Source organism: Rhincodon typus, chromosome 28 (assembly GCF_021869965.1).
Source record: "Rhincodon typus isolate 14 chromosome 28, sRhiTyp1.1, whole genome shotgun sequence".
NCBI classification, from domain to species: domain Eukaryota; kingdom Metazoa; phylum Chordata; class Chondrichthyes; order Orectolobiformes; family Rhincodontidae; genus Rhincodon; species Rhincodon typus.
In genome coordinates, this window is record NC_063359.1 from 38,632,645 (window position 1) to 38,650,157 (window position 17,513).

Genomic DNA, 17,513 nt, shown 5'->3' on the forward strand with positions numbered 1-17,513 from the left:
ACTTCTCTCTCACCTCAGAATTTCTAAACCTCTCCGTAACCCACTCTTAACCTCAAGGACTCAAACTGTGGGATCATACAAATCCCAGTTAGGCCTGATTAAACAGAAAGCACTGGGCCTCAAACACTCAGCCTGTGGACACAGCCCTGTATTTGATTATTGACCATTTATTTCTTTACTAATTCTTTTCTTTTCCTCAGAATTTGATCTTAAGTATCTGTACCTCGGTACCTTTGTATCTAAGATGGCGCTCTAGTGCAATGACTGTAAACTCTTCACTTTAATCATTTGGGTACACGTGACAATAAAGCTAATTCAAGTCAATTCTTGTGGCACAGTGGTAGTGCCCATACCTCTGGACCAGGAGGCCCAGGTTGCACTGCCGCCTGCACCAGCAGTGTGTGCTAGCAACTGTGAACAGGTCGACCGAAAATACTCTTCACTTTGCACATGAGATCAGTGGTCACCACATCAACACTTGGCCTGGAGGCAGATACAGGACATCGAATGCTATAAACAGAAAATTCAGCAGGTCTGGGGGTGGCTGTGCAGATCGAGAGAAAATTAGCCAAACCGTTCTGAAACATTAACTCTGTTCCTCTCTCCACAGACCTGCTGAGTTTCTCCAGCGTTCTCCATGTCTGTTTCAGAGCTCCAGCATCCACAGTCTTGTGCTTTTATTTAAGCATTTCCTGTTTTTATTTTTATTGGTGGTTTATATCATAGAATCCCTACTGTGTGGAAGCAGGCTATTCGGCCCATCGAGTCTACAACGACTCTCCAAACCGCATCCCACCCAGAACCACCACTACACTCCCCCCTCAACCAACCCTACCGTGTAACCCTGCATTTCCCATGGGTAACCCACACAGCCTGCACATCCCTGGGCACTACGGGACAATTTCCCATGGCCAATCCACCCTAACCTGCACAATCCCTGGGCACTACGGGACAATTTCCCACGGCCAATCCACCCTAACCGGCACATCCCTGGACACTACGGGACAATTTAGCACGGCCAATCCAACCTAACCGGCACATCCCTGGACGCTATGGGGCATTTTAGCACGGCCAATCCACCCCAAACTGCACATCTCTTATAGCACGGCATTGGAGGTGAACTGAAGTTCAGATGTTGCCAATATCCAGTTTTGACCAGCAAATGAAATGCTGTAAATAATCCTCAGCAACTGGAGTAAACATTACACTCGGCTGACAACGGGCTGACTGACCATTAGCTCAGGGCCAGTAAGGAAGATGTGCATTTATATAGCACCTTTCGCAACCTGCAGCAATTTTTCAAATTAATTCATGGCAAGGCTGACATTTGTTGTCTGTCCCTGATTGTTCTTGAACTGAATGGCTCGCTCAGCCATTTCTGAGGGCAGTTCAGAGTCCACCATATCGCTGAGAGTCTGGAGTCACATGTAGGCCAGACCGGGTCAAGACAGCAGATTTCCCTTCTGTCATGGGCATTCGCCAACCAGATGGTTTTTCTATAATTCACTCACGGGATGTGGGGGTCACTGGCTAGGCCAGCATTTATTGCCCATCCCTAATTGCCCCGAGGGCAGTTAACAGTCCACCGCACTGCTGTGGGTCTGGAGTCACGTGTAGGCCAGGCCAGGTAAGGATGGCAGTTTCCTTCCCTCATGGGCATTGGAGACCCGGAGGGGTTTATCCAACCATCATGGTCATCACGAGACTCTCAGCATCTGTCCTGGCGGGATCTGAACTCAGCTTCCCAGAATGTTAGCAGAAATTCTAGATTCATAAAAACTGAGAGATCTGCGGATGCTGGAAATCAGAAACAAAACCAGAAATTGCTGGAAAGGCTCTGGCAGCATCTGCGGAGAGAAAGCAGAGTTAACACTTTGGGTTCTGAGGAAGGGTCACTCGACCCGAAATGTTAACTCTGATTGCTCTCCACAGATGCTGCAAGACCTGCTGAACTTTTCCAGCAACTTCTGTTTTTGATTCTGGATTAACAGTCTAGCGATAAAACCACCAGACCATTGCCTCGCCAATTTTATGACAACTGATAATGGCTGCCATTTGACTAGTTTTATGGTCCAGATTTGTTTGGGAACCTGTGTCCCCAGAACGTCAGCCTGGGCCTCTGAATTCTTCCCAGGAATATTAGCATCATACCTCTGTCCTATCCTGAACATCCAATTAGCGTGTAGTCACTGCTGCTCTCTCAGAACCCAATGTACAGACAGCGAGCTCCCACAAACAATGACATGTTAATGACCAGATGATCTGTTTTTTAGTGATGTTGATTGAGAGGTAAATACTGGCCCCAGGACACTGGATAGTTCCTCGTTAAATAGGGACTTGTTAAAATTCATTCACGGGATGATGGTGTCGCTAGCTGGAGTCATTTGTAGGACAGACCGCAGAGGAAACAGGTCAAAAGAGTTGACAATGGATTCACAGTCATTATTAAATTCTTAATTCCAGATATTGATTGAATTCATATTCCACCATCTGCCATGGTGGGATTCGAACCTGGGTCTCTGGATTGACAGTTCAGCGATAATATCACTAGGTCATTGCATCTTTGCTGTCTGCCTGATGTCAGCTGGGGCCTCAGTTTAACCTCTCATCTGAAAGTTCTACATGATAAAACAGCTGTCTTTCGAATTAAACCCAGACCCACTTCTGACGTAGAGCTCTGTCCATGCGTTTCCAGTCACCGTCTGCTTTCAGAGATAGTAGGAACTGCCGATGCTGGAGAATCTGAGATAACAAGGTGTACAGCTGGATGAACACAGCAGGCCAAGCAGCATCAGAGGAGCAGGAAGGCTGATGTTTCAGGTCTAGACCCAAAACATCAGCTTTCCTGCTCCTCTGATGCTGCTCGGCCTGCTGTGTTCATCCAGCTCTACACCGTCTGCATTCAGTCCTGTTCAGAGTAAACACAGACAATCCCCGCCTCTGTACGCTCTGTTAACTAAACCACACTGCATTCTCAACATTCTCACAAGTTTACTCCTGCCAGATTGTCTGAACTGAACATAAATTTCTGTGCACCAAAACAACATGGATCGTGAATTGGCTTGAGAGCAAGAGGAGCCACGACTAGATCATTTTCGGGTTAGCAAGGTGTGATGAAGGGGTGTCACAGGGATCAGCGCTCGCACCTCAACTATTGGCAATCTACATCAATGGCTTGTACACAGAGCAAAGGTGTGGTTGTGAAATTTGCTGATGATTCGAAGATTGGTTGGAAATTAAAGTTCTGAAGAGGGTATACGGAATCTTTATTTTTAATTCATTTGCAGTACGAGAGTGTCGCTGACTAGATCAGCATTTATTGCCCAGAGAGTAGTTAGGAGTCAACCACATTGGCTGTGGGTCTGGAGTCACATGTAGGCCAGACAGGGTAAGGGTGGCAGTTTCCTTCCCTAAAGGAGGTTGGTGAGTCAGATGGGTTTTTCTGACAATGGCTTCATGGTCAGTTGTAGATTCCTGATTTCAGCTTTTTATTGAATTAAATTTCCACTACCTGCCATCGTGGGATTCGAACCCAAGTCCCCAGAACATTACCAGGATGGTAATCTCTTGATTAATAATAACAGTACGATACAGCACAGGAGCAGGCCCTTCAGGCCACCAAGCCCGTGCCGATCACTAATCCTTATTTAGACCCGCTACTTATTGCCCATATGTGGTTTCTAACCCGCCATTCGCCTCCCCCATTCGTGTGTCACCAAGATACGCCTTAAATGTTGCTAACGTGCATGCTTCCACCACCTTCACCGGCAGTGTGTTCCAGGCACCCACCACCCTCTGTGTGAAACATTTTCCCCACACATCCCCCCAAACCTTCCCCCTCTCACCTTGAACCTGTATCCTCTTGTAGTTGATCTTTCCCACACTGGGAGTAAGCCTCTGACTATACACCCTATCTATACCTCTCATAATTTTGCAGACCTTTATCAGGTCGCCCCTCAGTCTCGGTCTTTCCAGTGAAAACAATCTGAGTTTATCCAACCTCATAACTAAAACCCTCCAGAACAGGCAACATCCTGGTAAACCTACTCTGCACCCTCCCTAAAGCATCCACGTCCTTCTGGGAGTGTGGCGATCAGAACTGCACACATTATTCCAAATGTGGCCTAAATAAAATTTTGTACAGCTGTAACAGAACTTGCCAACTTTTATATTTGATGCCTCTGGCCAATGAAGATGAGCATGCAGTATGCAGTATCCACCTTGTCCATCTGTGTTGCCACTTTCAGGGATGTGTGGACTTGTATACCCAGATTCCTCTGTATGTCAATGCTCCTAAGAGTTCTGCTAGTTGTTGTATAACTCGCACCTGAATTTGATCTTCAGTCGAGCAATAACAGCCCTGGGCCATCACTACCCCTATATCTGCAGAGGTGCAGCGATGGGCTAAGATTTTTTTCTTTATTCATTCACGGGATGAGGGTGTCGCTGGCTAGGGCAGCATTTATTGCCCATCCCTAATTGCCCAGAGGGCAGTTAAGAGTTAACCATTTGCTGTGGGTCTGGAGTCACATGTAGACTAGACCAGGTAAGGATGGCAGTTTCCTTCCCTAAAGGACATTAGTGAACCAGATGATCAAATTCCACCATCTGCCGTGGCGGGATTCGAACCCAAGCTCCCAGAACATCAGCTGGGTCTCTGGATTAACAGTCCAGCGATAATACCACTAGGTCATCACCTCCCCTATGAGTGAGTACAACACAGGAAAACATGAACTGGTTCACTTTGACAGGAAGAAGAGAAGAACAGAATATTTTTCATTCGAGAGGGAGATTGTAGGGAGCCTGAAGTACAGAGAGATGTGAACATCCTGTGACATGAACGATAGGAAGGGAGCACGCATGGAAGTGGTTAAGGACAGAGCTGGAATGCTGGCCTTTTGCTGCAGGAGGAACAGAATCTAAATGCAGGGAGAAGGATAAAGTATCGTGGGGAGTGGAGGCGGGGGGACCAACGCTGGAGATCTGATCGAGCGTAGACTCAAAACTCTGCTGCTCCCTTCACAGAAGCTGCCAGACCTGCCGAGTTCGCCCAGCCCTTTCTGTTTTTACTCCTAAAACCAGAGGCATCTTGCCACAATTGAACTGGGCATGAGTGAGATCACATCTGCAGGACCACCCTCTGGGGCAGTGGGCTCTAAAGCTTCCCCCACCCTCTGAGTAAAGAAGTTCCTCCTCCTCTTCATCCTCATTGGTTCAGACAGCGTGGGTTGCCCGCCCCTGCCCTCTACAAACAGAAACCCCTCTGACCGCCCACCCTATCAAAGCTCTTATAAGGGAAGGGGCAGTGAGGTCACTGATCCAACATTGAGGACATTAACAGCAGGGAATAGATGGGAGGAGTGGCCCCTTTAGGGGGTTTAGCATCGTAGGATGCAGGTATAAGTGTGGTCTCTTTATTTGAGAAACGGCACAATTGCAGGAGAATCAATTCAACGGAAGTGGGTTCCGGGGTTTGGGGGGGCAGGTTTATGACGGGAGAGAAGATTAGATCGTTTGGGACGGAGGGGAATGAGTGTGATCTTACAGAAATGTGTAAGATCCTGAGGGCAATGTGGCAGGCGTGGGAGAGACTAAAGCTTGGGAGCCCAAGCATAAAACAAAAGAGAAGCGGGTGCCAGAAATCTGAACCAAGATCTGAAAGTGCAGGTCCGGGGAGAGAGAAAAACAAACAGAGTTAACATTTCGGCTGACTGTTTTTCAGGCGATGAAGGATCGTGATAACTCTACAGTACTCACATTCGGAGTACGGCAGATCGTTTGCCAAGCATCATGGTGACAAAGTCGCGGTAGGAGATGGTCTCACTGCTGCCTCCTGTCACTTCAGCAATCAACTTCTTCACCTCCAGGTGAGTCTTAGGCATTCCCAGTTTCTCCAGCATCTGCTTCAGGCCCATCAGATCTGAATGGGGAAGATGATCAGCCATGATAGACTTGAGGATCCACGTAGCCTTAAATCCTGACAGACCAATATCACATGGGGAGGGCTGGGGGGGGAAAGAGGCCAATCAGCCCTTCTGCCTCCTATTAACACCGATGCTAACCCCATCATTGGCCTGACCCTGGAGATATTGCCTGTACTCCTAGCATTGACATGGCTCCCACAGGTATCACGTCCCCTGAGGGTGGGGGAGTGGTCATGGGAAACCCAGATTATTGATTTGGATTCCCTTCGATTCGATGCTCACCCGACTCTGGTCCTTTCCAGCACCGGTGGTCTTTTCGTTCCAGCACCCCAGAGTCAGGTCATTGGCTCCCAATTTCGATATTTAAAGGGGGTTCCCATCGCCCGAAACGAGGAAGGAAGACGAGCCCAACACCCTCCACAAGCAATTCCTTTTGGAAAACACGCCAGCCGCATCATTGGGCGGTTACGTGGAGTCAGCAGCACAGAAACAGGCCATTCAGTCCATCTAGTCCAAGGCAGCATTGATGCTTCACGTGAACCTCCTGTGGTAAGGTCAGATGATCCTCAGCCTATCCTCCCATGCCTCTTTTTTTTTCCCCCGTAAGGCATCTCAATTATTCACCCTGACCACTCTGCACGGGGACCAGCTCCCCGTTCTCACTGCTCTCTGGTTAAAAACAGCCTCGTCCGAAGCTCCCTGATTGGATTTATTGGACATTATTGGATGTATTAGTAACTAACTTATGTTTGTGTGCATAGAAATCTAGGAACAGCAGGAGGCCATTCAGCCCCTCAATTCCATCATAGCTGATCATCTTCCTCAACACCACTTTCCCCTTACTCTCGCCATATCCCTTGATATCATTAGTAATGAGAAGCCTCTTAATTTCTGCCGTCAACTTATTTGATACTGGGATCTCCACTATCCTCTGGGGCAGTGGGCTCCAAAGCTTCCCCCACCCTCCGAGTAAAGAAGTTCCTCCTCCTCTTCGTCCTCATTGGTTCAGACAGCGTTGGTTGCCCACCCCTGCCCTCTACAAAGAGAAACCCCTCTGACCATCTACCCTATCAAAGCTCTTATAAGGGAAGGGACAGTGAGGTCACTGATCCGACATTGAGGACATTAGCAGCAGGGAAAAGATGGGAGGAGTGGCCCCTCCAGGGCAGGGGTTTAGCCATTTACACATCCAGGTTGGATGTGTAAATGGCCTGGAGGTAGTCAAGGAGCACGGTTAGAAGGTGTGGTGCTCAGGAAGAGGGGTTGGGGGGGGGGAATAGGTGCGTGCCAAACAGGCTGAATGGCCTTGCTCATTATAGCAGGGGCGAGTTGGTGATGGTTAATGAATGCCAAGTGTGCAAACGCAAGCTTTTTGGGGTGTTCATTTCCACAGATGTCCATGAGTCACTGCGATGACTCAACGAAATCTTCACTGACTTGTGAAACAGAATGGGAGGGCCCCCAGCCAGAAGACCAGGTTTGCAAGAACAAACCGAGAGTTATTCCTTGATCTTCACTGGGTCAGAAACTGAGGAACTCGCCTCCCAACATCACCTTCACCACAATAACTACCGGCCTTTGCTACAGACACCCACAGACCTAGAACGAGTAAGATCAATAAATTGTTTGGGAACCTCCGTTGGTTATTACACTCCTGCCTAGATAACCAGCTCTGGGTGTGTTGCCACACATTCCTTCTGCTGGCCTCCTACAGACAGTCGCAAACTCTTTTCGTTTGCAAACCAAAGCCAGCAAGGTTACTTACTGGAGCTCAAAGTTATCAGGGGTTTTGATAGAGTACAGAAGGGGAAACTGTTTTCACTGATAGGAAAGTCAATAACAAAAGGACACAGATCTAGCAACACTGGCATCAGGAAACAGAAAGGAGAGGCTGTTTTTCACACAGGGAGTCGCAAGAGAAACGGTGATGGAAGCAGATTTGAGAATCTCATCAATACTTGGGGGTGGGGGGGGAAAAAGAAAGGAGAAATTTGCAAGGCACTGGGGAAAGGGCAAGAGTGAAGCGTGTTGAATTGGATAGGATTTCTGAACAGCCAGTACAGGCATGATGGGCTGAATGGCCTCCCGCTGCACTGTGTGGTTCTGAGTTTCCATCATTTAAATAATGAGTTGTGGGGGGGGGAACGTTAAATGAATGACCTCGAATGAAATTAAAGGGAAGGTGCTGCGAATTCACTAGGAATCAAAGCTGTACAATGTCAGGTCACCACACCTTTCACATGCTGTAAAAGATATTAGGGACAGGAAGAGGCTATTCAGCCCCTCAGCATGACACTGCTATTCAATCATGGCTGATCTTCTCCTTCAACTCCAAATCCCTTAGAGCTCACTGTCCTTAGCTTGAATATATTGAAAAGAAACAGGAATGGGAGAAGGCCACTTGGCCCCTCAAGCCTGTTCTATCACTGAGTACTCAGAATTTCTTTGGGATGAGGATTCTGAAGAGTCTCAATCTGCTGAGTGAAGGAATTTCTCCTGGTCATCATTAGGCTCTTAATTCCAGATTTTAACTGAATTCAAATTCCACCATTTGCCATGACAGGATTTGAACCCAGGCCCCCAGATTATTACCTGGGTCTCTGGATTAACAGTCCAGTGATAATACCACTAGGCCATCACCTCCCCCATGATCGTCTATTTTCAATTCTCAAGATGGGGCAGGAGCAGGCGGATGGGGCTAGTTTACTTTGGGATTATGTTCAGCATGGGCTGGTTGGACCAAAGGGTCTGTTTCCATGCTGTATGACTCTATGTGGACATAGCCTCTCGGAAACAGCCCCATCAAAACCTTGAGGAATTCGACACTTTTCAATCTCCCCAATGAAGTGCGACATAAACGCAAGTTTTTGTTGTTGTCATTCTCGGAAGGGGCTGAAGGTCAGAATGGGGGAAGATACAAAGTGTTACAAACCATATGGGCAGATCAAAAACGGGCCACTCAGCCCAAGTCTCTCCTGGCCTTCGTGCCCCACACAAGGCTCTGCCCAACCACCAGCAGATCCTGTTGTCTCTTTCTCGAACACCATGCACCTCGGCCACTGCCTGTCAGTGAAGGCTAACTGATAGTGACCTTGAAAATGTGGGACAACAGTCACAGAAATTACTGAGTTATTACAGTGCTGAAGGAGGCTATTCATCCCCTCATGCCTGTGCTGGCTTTGTTGTCTAGTCTAGCCCCATTATCTTGTGTCAGTCTCCTGCCTTTTCCCCAGAACTGCACACAATACTCCAGCTGCAGAGATTCTATATCGTTGAAGTGAGACATTTTTATGCCTCTACTTGACAAGACAAGACCAAATGCGCTGGCACAACTCTGAGAGTGTTCTACGTTGCTTCGGTTGCTGGATTAATGGTCTAGCAATAATACCACTCGGCCATTCCCTCTCCGACAGTGCTTCGACCTCCTGTCCTGCCACCTTCAATGATCCATGCTCATGAGGAAGTGGAAGGGCCAGGCAAGACCAGGCTGGGGGAACACCTTTGCAACACCAGCAGAGACCACAAGCGAAGAATATTAAACTCTTGCCACTTTGGAAAGCAGAGCAACAGGAAAAGTGCTGGCAGGGGGATAGATCAATGTTCACCTCAATGTCATGTCAACCTCAGACAGAGTATTGAGCTCTTTGCGTGTGTGTGTTATACGCTGTAGGACTCACCAATGTCACCTTGGTCATTGAGGTCAAATTCCATGTACTTCTCTGCAAAAAAAAACAGACAGAAGCAGGATGAGCCGAATCCCAACATACTGCTGACTACAGTAACAACAACACCTGCTGGCGTTCCTCACCGATAAACCTTACCGAGGATTTATAGCATCCCGATTAAAAACTAAACTCAGAATTGTACCAGTTTTACTTTTTGAAATGGCCATAAAGAGAAGCTTGCACTTATATGGTGCCTTTCAGGTAGTAAAACATGCCAATGCGCTTCACACTAACCCCTGCCAAACAGCATTTCACATCGAGCCACATCGGGAGATATTCAGACACGTGACCAAAAGCTCTGTCAAACAGATGGATTGTAAAGAGGATCTGAAAGGAGGAGACACAGTGAGAGAGGAGGGAGAGAGGGAAAGGGAGGGGTGGGAGGGGGGGAGGGGGTGAGAGAGGGGGGGGGGGGGGAGAGAGAGAGAGTGCGGAGAGCGCGAGAGGGGTAGAGAGAGAGCGGGGGGAAGAGAGAGAGAGAAGTGGGGCGAGGGGGAGAGAGAGAGAGAGAGAGGGAGGGAGAAGAGAGGGGGTGGAGGGAGAGACAGAGAAGGGGGGGAAGGTGAGAGCAAGGGAGAGGTGGGGTGGAGGGAGTGAGAGAGAGAGTGGAGGAGGAGGGAGAGAGAGAGAGAGGTTAGGAATGGAATTCCAGAGCTTAGGGCCCAAGCAGCTGAAGGCACAGCTGGGAATCCAGATTCTCAAAAGGCCAGAATTAGAGGAATGCGGACACCCAGGGGGGTTGTGGGATCGAGGGGGTCAAAGACACAGGCTGGGATTGGAAAACAAGGAGGACAGTTTTGAAATGGATGTGTTTAGCCACATGTGAGACAGTGTAGCTCAGAGAGCACAGGAGCTGCTGGGTGAACAGGGCCGGTCTGGGCTAGGAAGCAGCCAGCTGAGTGTTGGGCAGAGGGTGGAAGGTCGAGGCTAGTCAGGAGTGACTGGAATCGCTGAATATGGAGGGAATAAAGGTGTGGATAAGGACATCAGCAGTGGGCAGGCTGAGCCAGGGGCAGAGATGGGGTGATGTTCCATTGGCGGAGTGCTCGGTGGTCTGGGTGAGAGAGTGTTCACCGCTCAGACTACAGCAGACAAAAGGTAAGTGTCATCACCATCTCCCCAAAAGCAGCTGGAGATGGGCAATAAATACGGTGAAGGCCCACAGGGGGCACCATATTGGAACTGAGGGATGCTGCAGCAGGATTATGGTGCCATCCTCAGCCTGAGTAAGCCAGAGTCACCCTCATGAACCCTGGGGGAGGGCTGAATTTAATAAGTAGACTCTTTACAAACTCAATCTGCAATCCATAGATGTACCACATACTGCGGTAATCAGTGCTGAAGGACATCTATCAAGGCAGCTGGAGACATGGGCATCAGTGATCATCAGAGGGCACAATTACTTCAGGTGTAGCAGCTTCCCGGCTGCTAAAACACATAGATTGCTCACTTGGCCAAACAGCAAGGAATGCTGGGTATATCGGCCAAGTAAAACTGAAGTTACAAACGCCACACACCAGAAACAGTACGAACACAGCAGCTAGATGCTAATGACATTTTTTTCTTTATTCATTCACGGGATCACGGGCATTGCTGGCTAGGCAGCATTTATTGCCCATCCCTAAGAGCCAACCACATTGCTGTGGGTCTGGGGTCACATGTAGGCCAGACAGGTAAGGATGGCAGTTTCCTTCCCTAAAGGGCATTAGTAACATTAGCATAACATATGAGCTAACAGTTATCCTGGGCAGGCATACTCCCAACAATTTATCCACTAAACAAAGGAGAGCCAGACAGAGAGGTACCAGCTCCTGCTACGCAAATGATTGACACTGTTTCAAACTATTAAGCGAGTCTCTCTGATTGGCCAGAACTATAGAAAGTTTTAGGGACCAGCATGGCCAAAGGCAGAGATGTGCTGATCATCTGGAGAGAGAGAGAGAGAGAGAGAGAGAGGAAGACAGAAAGCAGCTTCGCAGACCCACAGAAACAGAGACAGAGCGGCTGTGAAAATCTACAAGAGATTTGGGAAGTGTTGTAAAATTTACAGAACAGGATTAGAGATGGTGAGATAACAAGGTGTAGAGCTAGATGAACACAAGCAGCATCAGAGGAGCAGGAAAGCTGACATTTCAGGTCTGGACCCTTCTTCAGATAGAGATTATTAGAGATTAGATATTAGAGATAGTATTGTTTCATAATAAAAGCCACTGTAACGTTGCTGATTATGAAGTTGGGAATATTCTGCATGAGTACTGACTTGTGTTTGTAATGATTTGACCACTTCAGTATTGAGAGACACCCGGGCAAATTCCTTTATAACATCCTGGTTGGAGTTGTCTAACTTGTTCCGCAGAAGAACTAGACAACACAGATAATTAAAGAGGAAGCAGGGAGGAAGATGACGAGCTTCATTTTGACGAAGTGAGTTGTTGTGATCTGGAACACACTGACTGAAAGGACAAACAAAACAACTTCAACAGGAAGTCAGATAAATGTTGGAAGGAAGACAAGTTGCACGCAGACGGGAATAGAGCACAGAGACTAGGACTAATATGGACACTCTCTCAAAGACCCATGGGATAAAAAAAAACACAGTAAGGCAGTGAAAATTGGAAATGGACAGCCTGATTGTAATGGAGCTTCACTTGAAATCTACAAACCAAGTCAGAACAGCGTGCCTTATGACCAGGGAGGTTGGGAGATGGGCCAGTACAGCTGTAATGGGCTGACAGGCCTCTTTTGATGCTGTGTGATTCAATGGCTCGATGATCATTTTGTCACTTTCTTTAAGAGCCCACAGGGAAATGATGCGGTTGTTTTGCTGGGATTCATCTGACTATAAACGTCTGGTAATGTAGAGGGTAATTATGTCCGACAGTCAGTTCCACATTTCGTCTTGGCACCGTCCGAAAGAGGGAGGGAGGTGGGGGACAGAGAGAGAGAGAGAGCCATGCTGATGGATTACTGAATTTCAGTAGCGCCTCCTGGAGCAGCTCAAGACTGACAGCAGTAAAGGGAAGGGAGAAAGCTCAAGGCACTTTGTGTAACCGTGCACCATCACACAGATCTCCATTAAATCTGTCAGGCAGGGACTCAGCGCCAACAGGAAACTACACCACCCCCCACCCCCTAAGGGAGAACCAGACCCACACAGACACCCAGTGTCGATGGGCACCTGATCCTCCAGGCACAGCCACCACGTTGAGGATACCCTGTCCTGCCTGGGGCAACTAGCAGCAATTGGGATAATAGGAAAAGAAAGAAAGATTTGCATTTGTCTAGCACCTGTCTTGACCACCCGGCATCTCAAAGCCAATGAGAAGTGTTTGAGGCACAGCCATTGGTGCAATGTAGGAAGGAGGCAACCAATTTGCACACAGCAAAATCTCACAAACAGTGATCTGATAACGACCCAAGGTTTTTTTTATTGGCGTGGTGTTGATATCAACCAGAACAAGGGGAGAATTCCCCTGCTCCTATACGAGGGGAGACAATGGCCCAGTGGTATTATCACTGGGCTATCACTCCACAGCCCCAGATAACGTTCTGGGGACCCGGGTTCGAATCCTGTCATGGCAGATGGTGGAATCTGAATTCAATAAATATCTAGAATTAAGAATTTAACGATGACTGTGAATCCATTGCCGAATGTCAGGAAAAACCCATCTGGTTCACTAATGTCCTTTAGGGAAGGAAAATGCCATCCTTACCTGGTCTGGCCTACATGTGACTCCCAGACCCACAGCAATGTGGTTGACTCATAACTGCCCTCTGGGCAATTAGTTGGGCAATAAACACTGTCTAGCCAGCAACACCCTCATCCCATGAATAAATAAAGAAAACAAGACCTAATTGTTGATAAGAAGGTGTGGAGCTGGATGAACACAGCAGGCCGAGTAGCATCAGAGGAGCAGGAAAGCTGATGTTTCGGGTCTGGACATCTCTTCAGAAATTCAGAAGGGTCCAGACCCAAAACGTCAGCTTTCCTGCTGCGTTCATCCAGCTCTACACCTTGTTATCTCAGATTCTCCAGCATCTGCAGTTCCTACTATCTCTCAAGACGTAATTGTTGACATTCACCAAGCAGACGAAGCCCCTGAAGGGGGCAACAGCTCAAACATGGAAAGTCCACTGGGTCCTTGGTACTGGATTTTTTGAGACCTGATGGGGACTCGAACCCAGAACCTTTTGATTCAGGGACTACGCACTGAGCCACAGCTGCTGATAGTGACATTAGGGGGCGATGGGAGTATTCTGTAACTTACTTTTGAAAGATTCCAGATTTTCTGCCAGATTTTCTTCATCTTTATACTTCTCATCTTCCAGAAATTCCTGAAGATTCAAAATGTAAAAAGACAAAGCACTAAGCAGTCAATTTACACGGTACATAGGCCACCAATCACACTCCCCTCATTATCTCCGTTCCACACCCAGTGTCCTGCTCATTCTAAACCTGAAGACAGTAAAATAATCACTTTGTGGGACTATCAACAATCTTCACAAAGATGTGCAACATTCTGGGAAATGGGATAAATACAGGAAAGATGTTCCCGATGAGCAAGGAGTCCAGAACCACAGGTCACAGTTTAAGGATGCGAGGTAGGCCTTTTCGGGCTGAGATGAGGAGAAATGTCTTCACCCAGAGAGTGGGGGCCCTGTGGCATTCTCTGGCACAGAAAGTAGTTGAGGCCAGAACATTGAATCCCTTCAAGAAGGATGAGCTATAAGGAGAGGCTAGAAAATCTGGGGTTGTTTTCTCTAGAGCGGGAGAGGCTGAAGGGAGACTTGATAGAAATCTATAAAATGATGAGATGTGTAGATAGGGTTGACGGTCAGAATCTTTTTCCCCAGAGTTGAAGTGTCATATGCTAGAGGCATGCATTTAAAGTGAGAGGGGGAAGTTCAAAGGAGATGTGAGGGATAAGTTTTTTTACACAATGTCGAACGCACTGCAAGGGGTGGTGCTGGAGGCAGATACATTAGGAGTGTTTAAGGGACTTTTAGATAAGCACATGAATACGCAAGGAATGGAGGGATATAGACCAAGGGCAGGCAGAAGGGATTAGTTTAATTTGGCTTCATGTTCGGCACAACATCACAGGCCAAAGGGCCCGTTCCTATGCTGTACTGTTGTATGTTCTAAGGATCTAGTTGCAGTTCTTAGAGCTAAGGTAAGAAGGGTTCACAGATCCTATTGATTTTGGACCCATTGCAGAACATCCGCAGTTAGCCCACGTCTGAAGGTACAGCATTTAATACCACTGAGTAATTTAACTTCACATGACAGAGTGGAAACGACACAATTTTAAACCACATCAAATCCACATCACGGGAACAGGACATACAGCACCACTGAGCCACAATGGTGTCTCGGCTCCACTCAAGCTCCGTCCTTCACCTTACCCTAGGAGAATATCGTGTGATTCACTTCATTCATACATATCCATCCACAGTAAAGACCATATCTTATTTCATTTTCTCCCTTCAGGGAGACGATGGCCTAGTGGTATTATCGCTGGACTGTTAATCCAGAGACCCAGGTAATGTTCTGGGGACCTGGGTTTGAATCCTGCCACAGCAGATGGTGGAATTTGACTTCAATAAATATCTGGAATTAAGAATCTAATGATGACCATGAATCCATAGTGGATTGTCAGAAAATCCCATCTGGTTCACTAATATTCTTGAGGGAAGGAAACTGCCATCCTTACCTGGTCTGGCCTTCATGTGACTCCAGACCCACAGTAATGTGGTTGACTCTTACCTGCCCTCTGGGCAATTAGGGATGGGCAATAAATGTTGGCCGAGCCATGGACAACCTCATCCCGTAAAAAAAAGTTTGACTGTGGACTGAAATGGGAAAACAACTGGAATCATGCAGCAATGTCAGCTTGTTCCATGTGTCAATGCAGAAGACTGACAAAGATGAGTGATCAGAGTTTTATAGAATTCAGGGGACAGCCTATTCAGCATTCCCTTTGGACCCTCAATGGTATTCCCATCGCTGGAGTGCAGTAACTCACCTAGGCTCCTTTCACCTTCCAAACCCACTGCCACTAAAGTCACCATTGTCTTACCAAACCCTATAGCCACACTCTCATTAGAAAGAGGTGACTGGTGGTGATTTAACCTGAGGGTCAGCACACCTCAGGCGAGGGGAGAGGTTGACGAGGAGGGTCCTTCATGGTAGTCTCAGCCTGTGCAGGAGTTGAACCCACACTGTTGGCATCACACTCATCATAAACCAGCCGTCTAGCCAACTGAGCTAACCAGCCCCTCATTACCACTGAGAAGCAGAACGGCAGCAGATACAGGTGAACACCAGCCTTCTGCACGTTCCCCTCCAAACCACTCACCGCCCTGACTTCGAACCTTCTCAAAGCAACTATGAATGGGTGATACACACTGGCCTGGCCAACAACATCCACATTCCACAAAAGATGAACAAGACTCATTCTGTGCCAATCTGGTTGGGAGGTGAAGGTATACACTGATTGTGGCTCCTCCAATAAGTAACACATTGGTTTGATGTGTCTGGTTCGATTCTAGAGGGAGGGCCACATTGAACATCACAAAGCCACTGCCTGTTCCCCTCTGCAGTGCCAAGCTCCTCAAATGGTTGGAACTTGAAGCAGCCCCAGGCTTGAAGTGGTCTGACCTCCACAAAACTGGGCACTGGTGCCAACTCGTGTACTCTTAATCTGTGCCAATGTCAGCAGTGCCCAGGCAGCTGAGAGCTGCCTTTTCCAGCCCAAGAGAATCCAGAAGGCCTGCCAAGAAAAACTGAAACTGGAGTCCCTTTCCAAGTGTTCAGGCTGCCCTCGAATCTGCAACACCATTACAACCTGGAGTTAGGCCCCTCACTGTGGACTGTGTCACTACAGTACACGGCTTGGGTTGTTGGGGCAATTAGTCTGTCCCAAGTGAATAAGCCCACAACACTGGGGAGGGGTGGGGGGTTTCAGTATAGATCCCAAGATCAACGGCAGCAAGAGGAGGTTACGATTGTAACTTCATTGTCTCAGAGCAGAATGTGAAACCTTCGGAAATAACACTGTCCTGGGCGGCGATGCCTCCATCCCACCCCCCAACATCCACCACCCACCCCTCACACCCACCCACATATCGCTCAGGAAAGCCCTCCCTGATACTTTCCAATCAGTCCATTCAGAGATGGTATTACCCACCTCTGGAGCAGGTGGGACTTGAACCCAGGCCCTCCAGGCTCAGAGGCAGGGACGAATGAGAAGAGGAACAATTTAACAACAAGCTGTAGTTTATCGCATGATAGCAGGAGGGTCGCAGTCACATTGTCTTAGCAATTATGTCTAACCGGCCAATCGGGAGCCAGGGATCACACATCTGGACCCCATCAGGGCCAGAGCTGGATTCCTTGATTCTCCTCCTGGGTCTGGGTAACATCATCACATTGGTTTAACAAGGTGTAGAGCTGGATGAACACAGCAGGCCAGGCAGCATCAGAGGAGCAGGGAAGCTGATGTTTCAGGTCTGGACCCTTCTTCAGAAATGGGGGAGGGGAAGAGGATTCTGAAATAAATAGAGAGAGAAGGGGAGGCGGATGGAAGATGGATAAAGGAGCACATAGGGGGAGAGAAGACGGACAGGTCAAAGAGGCGGGGATGGAGCCAGTAGAGGTGAGTGTAGGTGGGGAGGTAGGGAGGGGATAGGTCAGTCCAGGGAGGACGGACAGGTCAAGGGGGCAGGATGAGGTTAGTAGGTAGGAGATGGGGCTTGAGGTGGGAGGAGGGAATAGGTGGGAGGAAGGACAGGTTAGGGAGGCAGGGACGAGCTGGGTTGGTTTTGGGATGCGGTCGGGGGAGGGGAGATTTTGAAGCTTGTG

The 17,513-nt window shown here is 48.1% G+C and overlaps 1 protein-coding gene across 1 annotated transcript in view; it reads right to left on the reverse strand.

Annotated features, from left to right (window-relative positions):
• Nucleotides 1-14,005, reverse strand: part of LOC109916682 (allograft inflammatory factor 1-like) — a 22,614-nt gene extending 8,609 nt beyond the window's left edge. Inside the window, exons 1-3 of the mRNA XM_020516418.2 lie at nucleotides 13,918-14,005; nucleotides 9,602-9,643; nucleotides 5,758-5,920 (exon numbers count right to left, since the gene is read on the reverse strand). Of these exons, the coding sequence (XP_020372007.2) occupies nucleotides 5,758-5,920; nucleotides 9,602-9,635 (197 nt within the window). The 5' untranslated portion in view covers nucleotides 9,636-9,643; nucleotides 13,918-14,005. The remainder of the gene's footprint in view (nucleotides 1-5,757; nucleotides 5,921-9,601; nucleotides 9,644-13,917) is intronic.
• Between the last annotated feature and the right edge of the window lie 3,508 nt (nucleotides 14,006-17,513).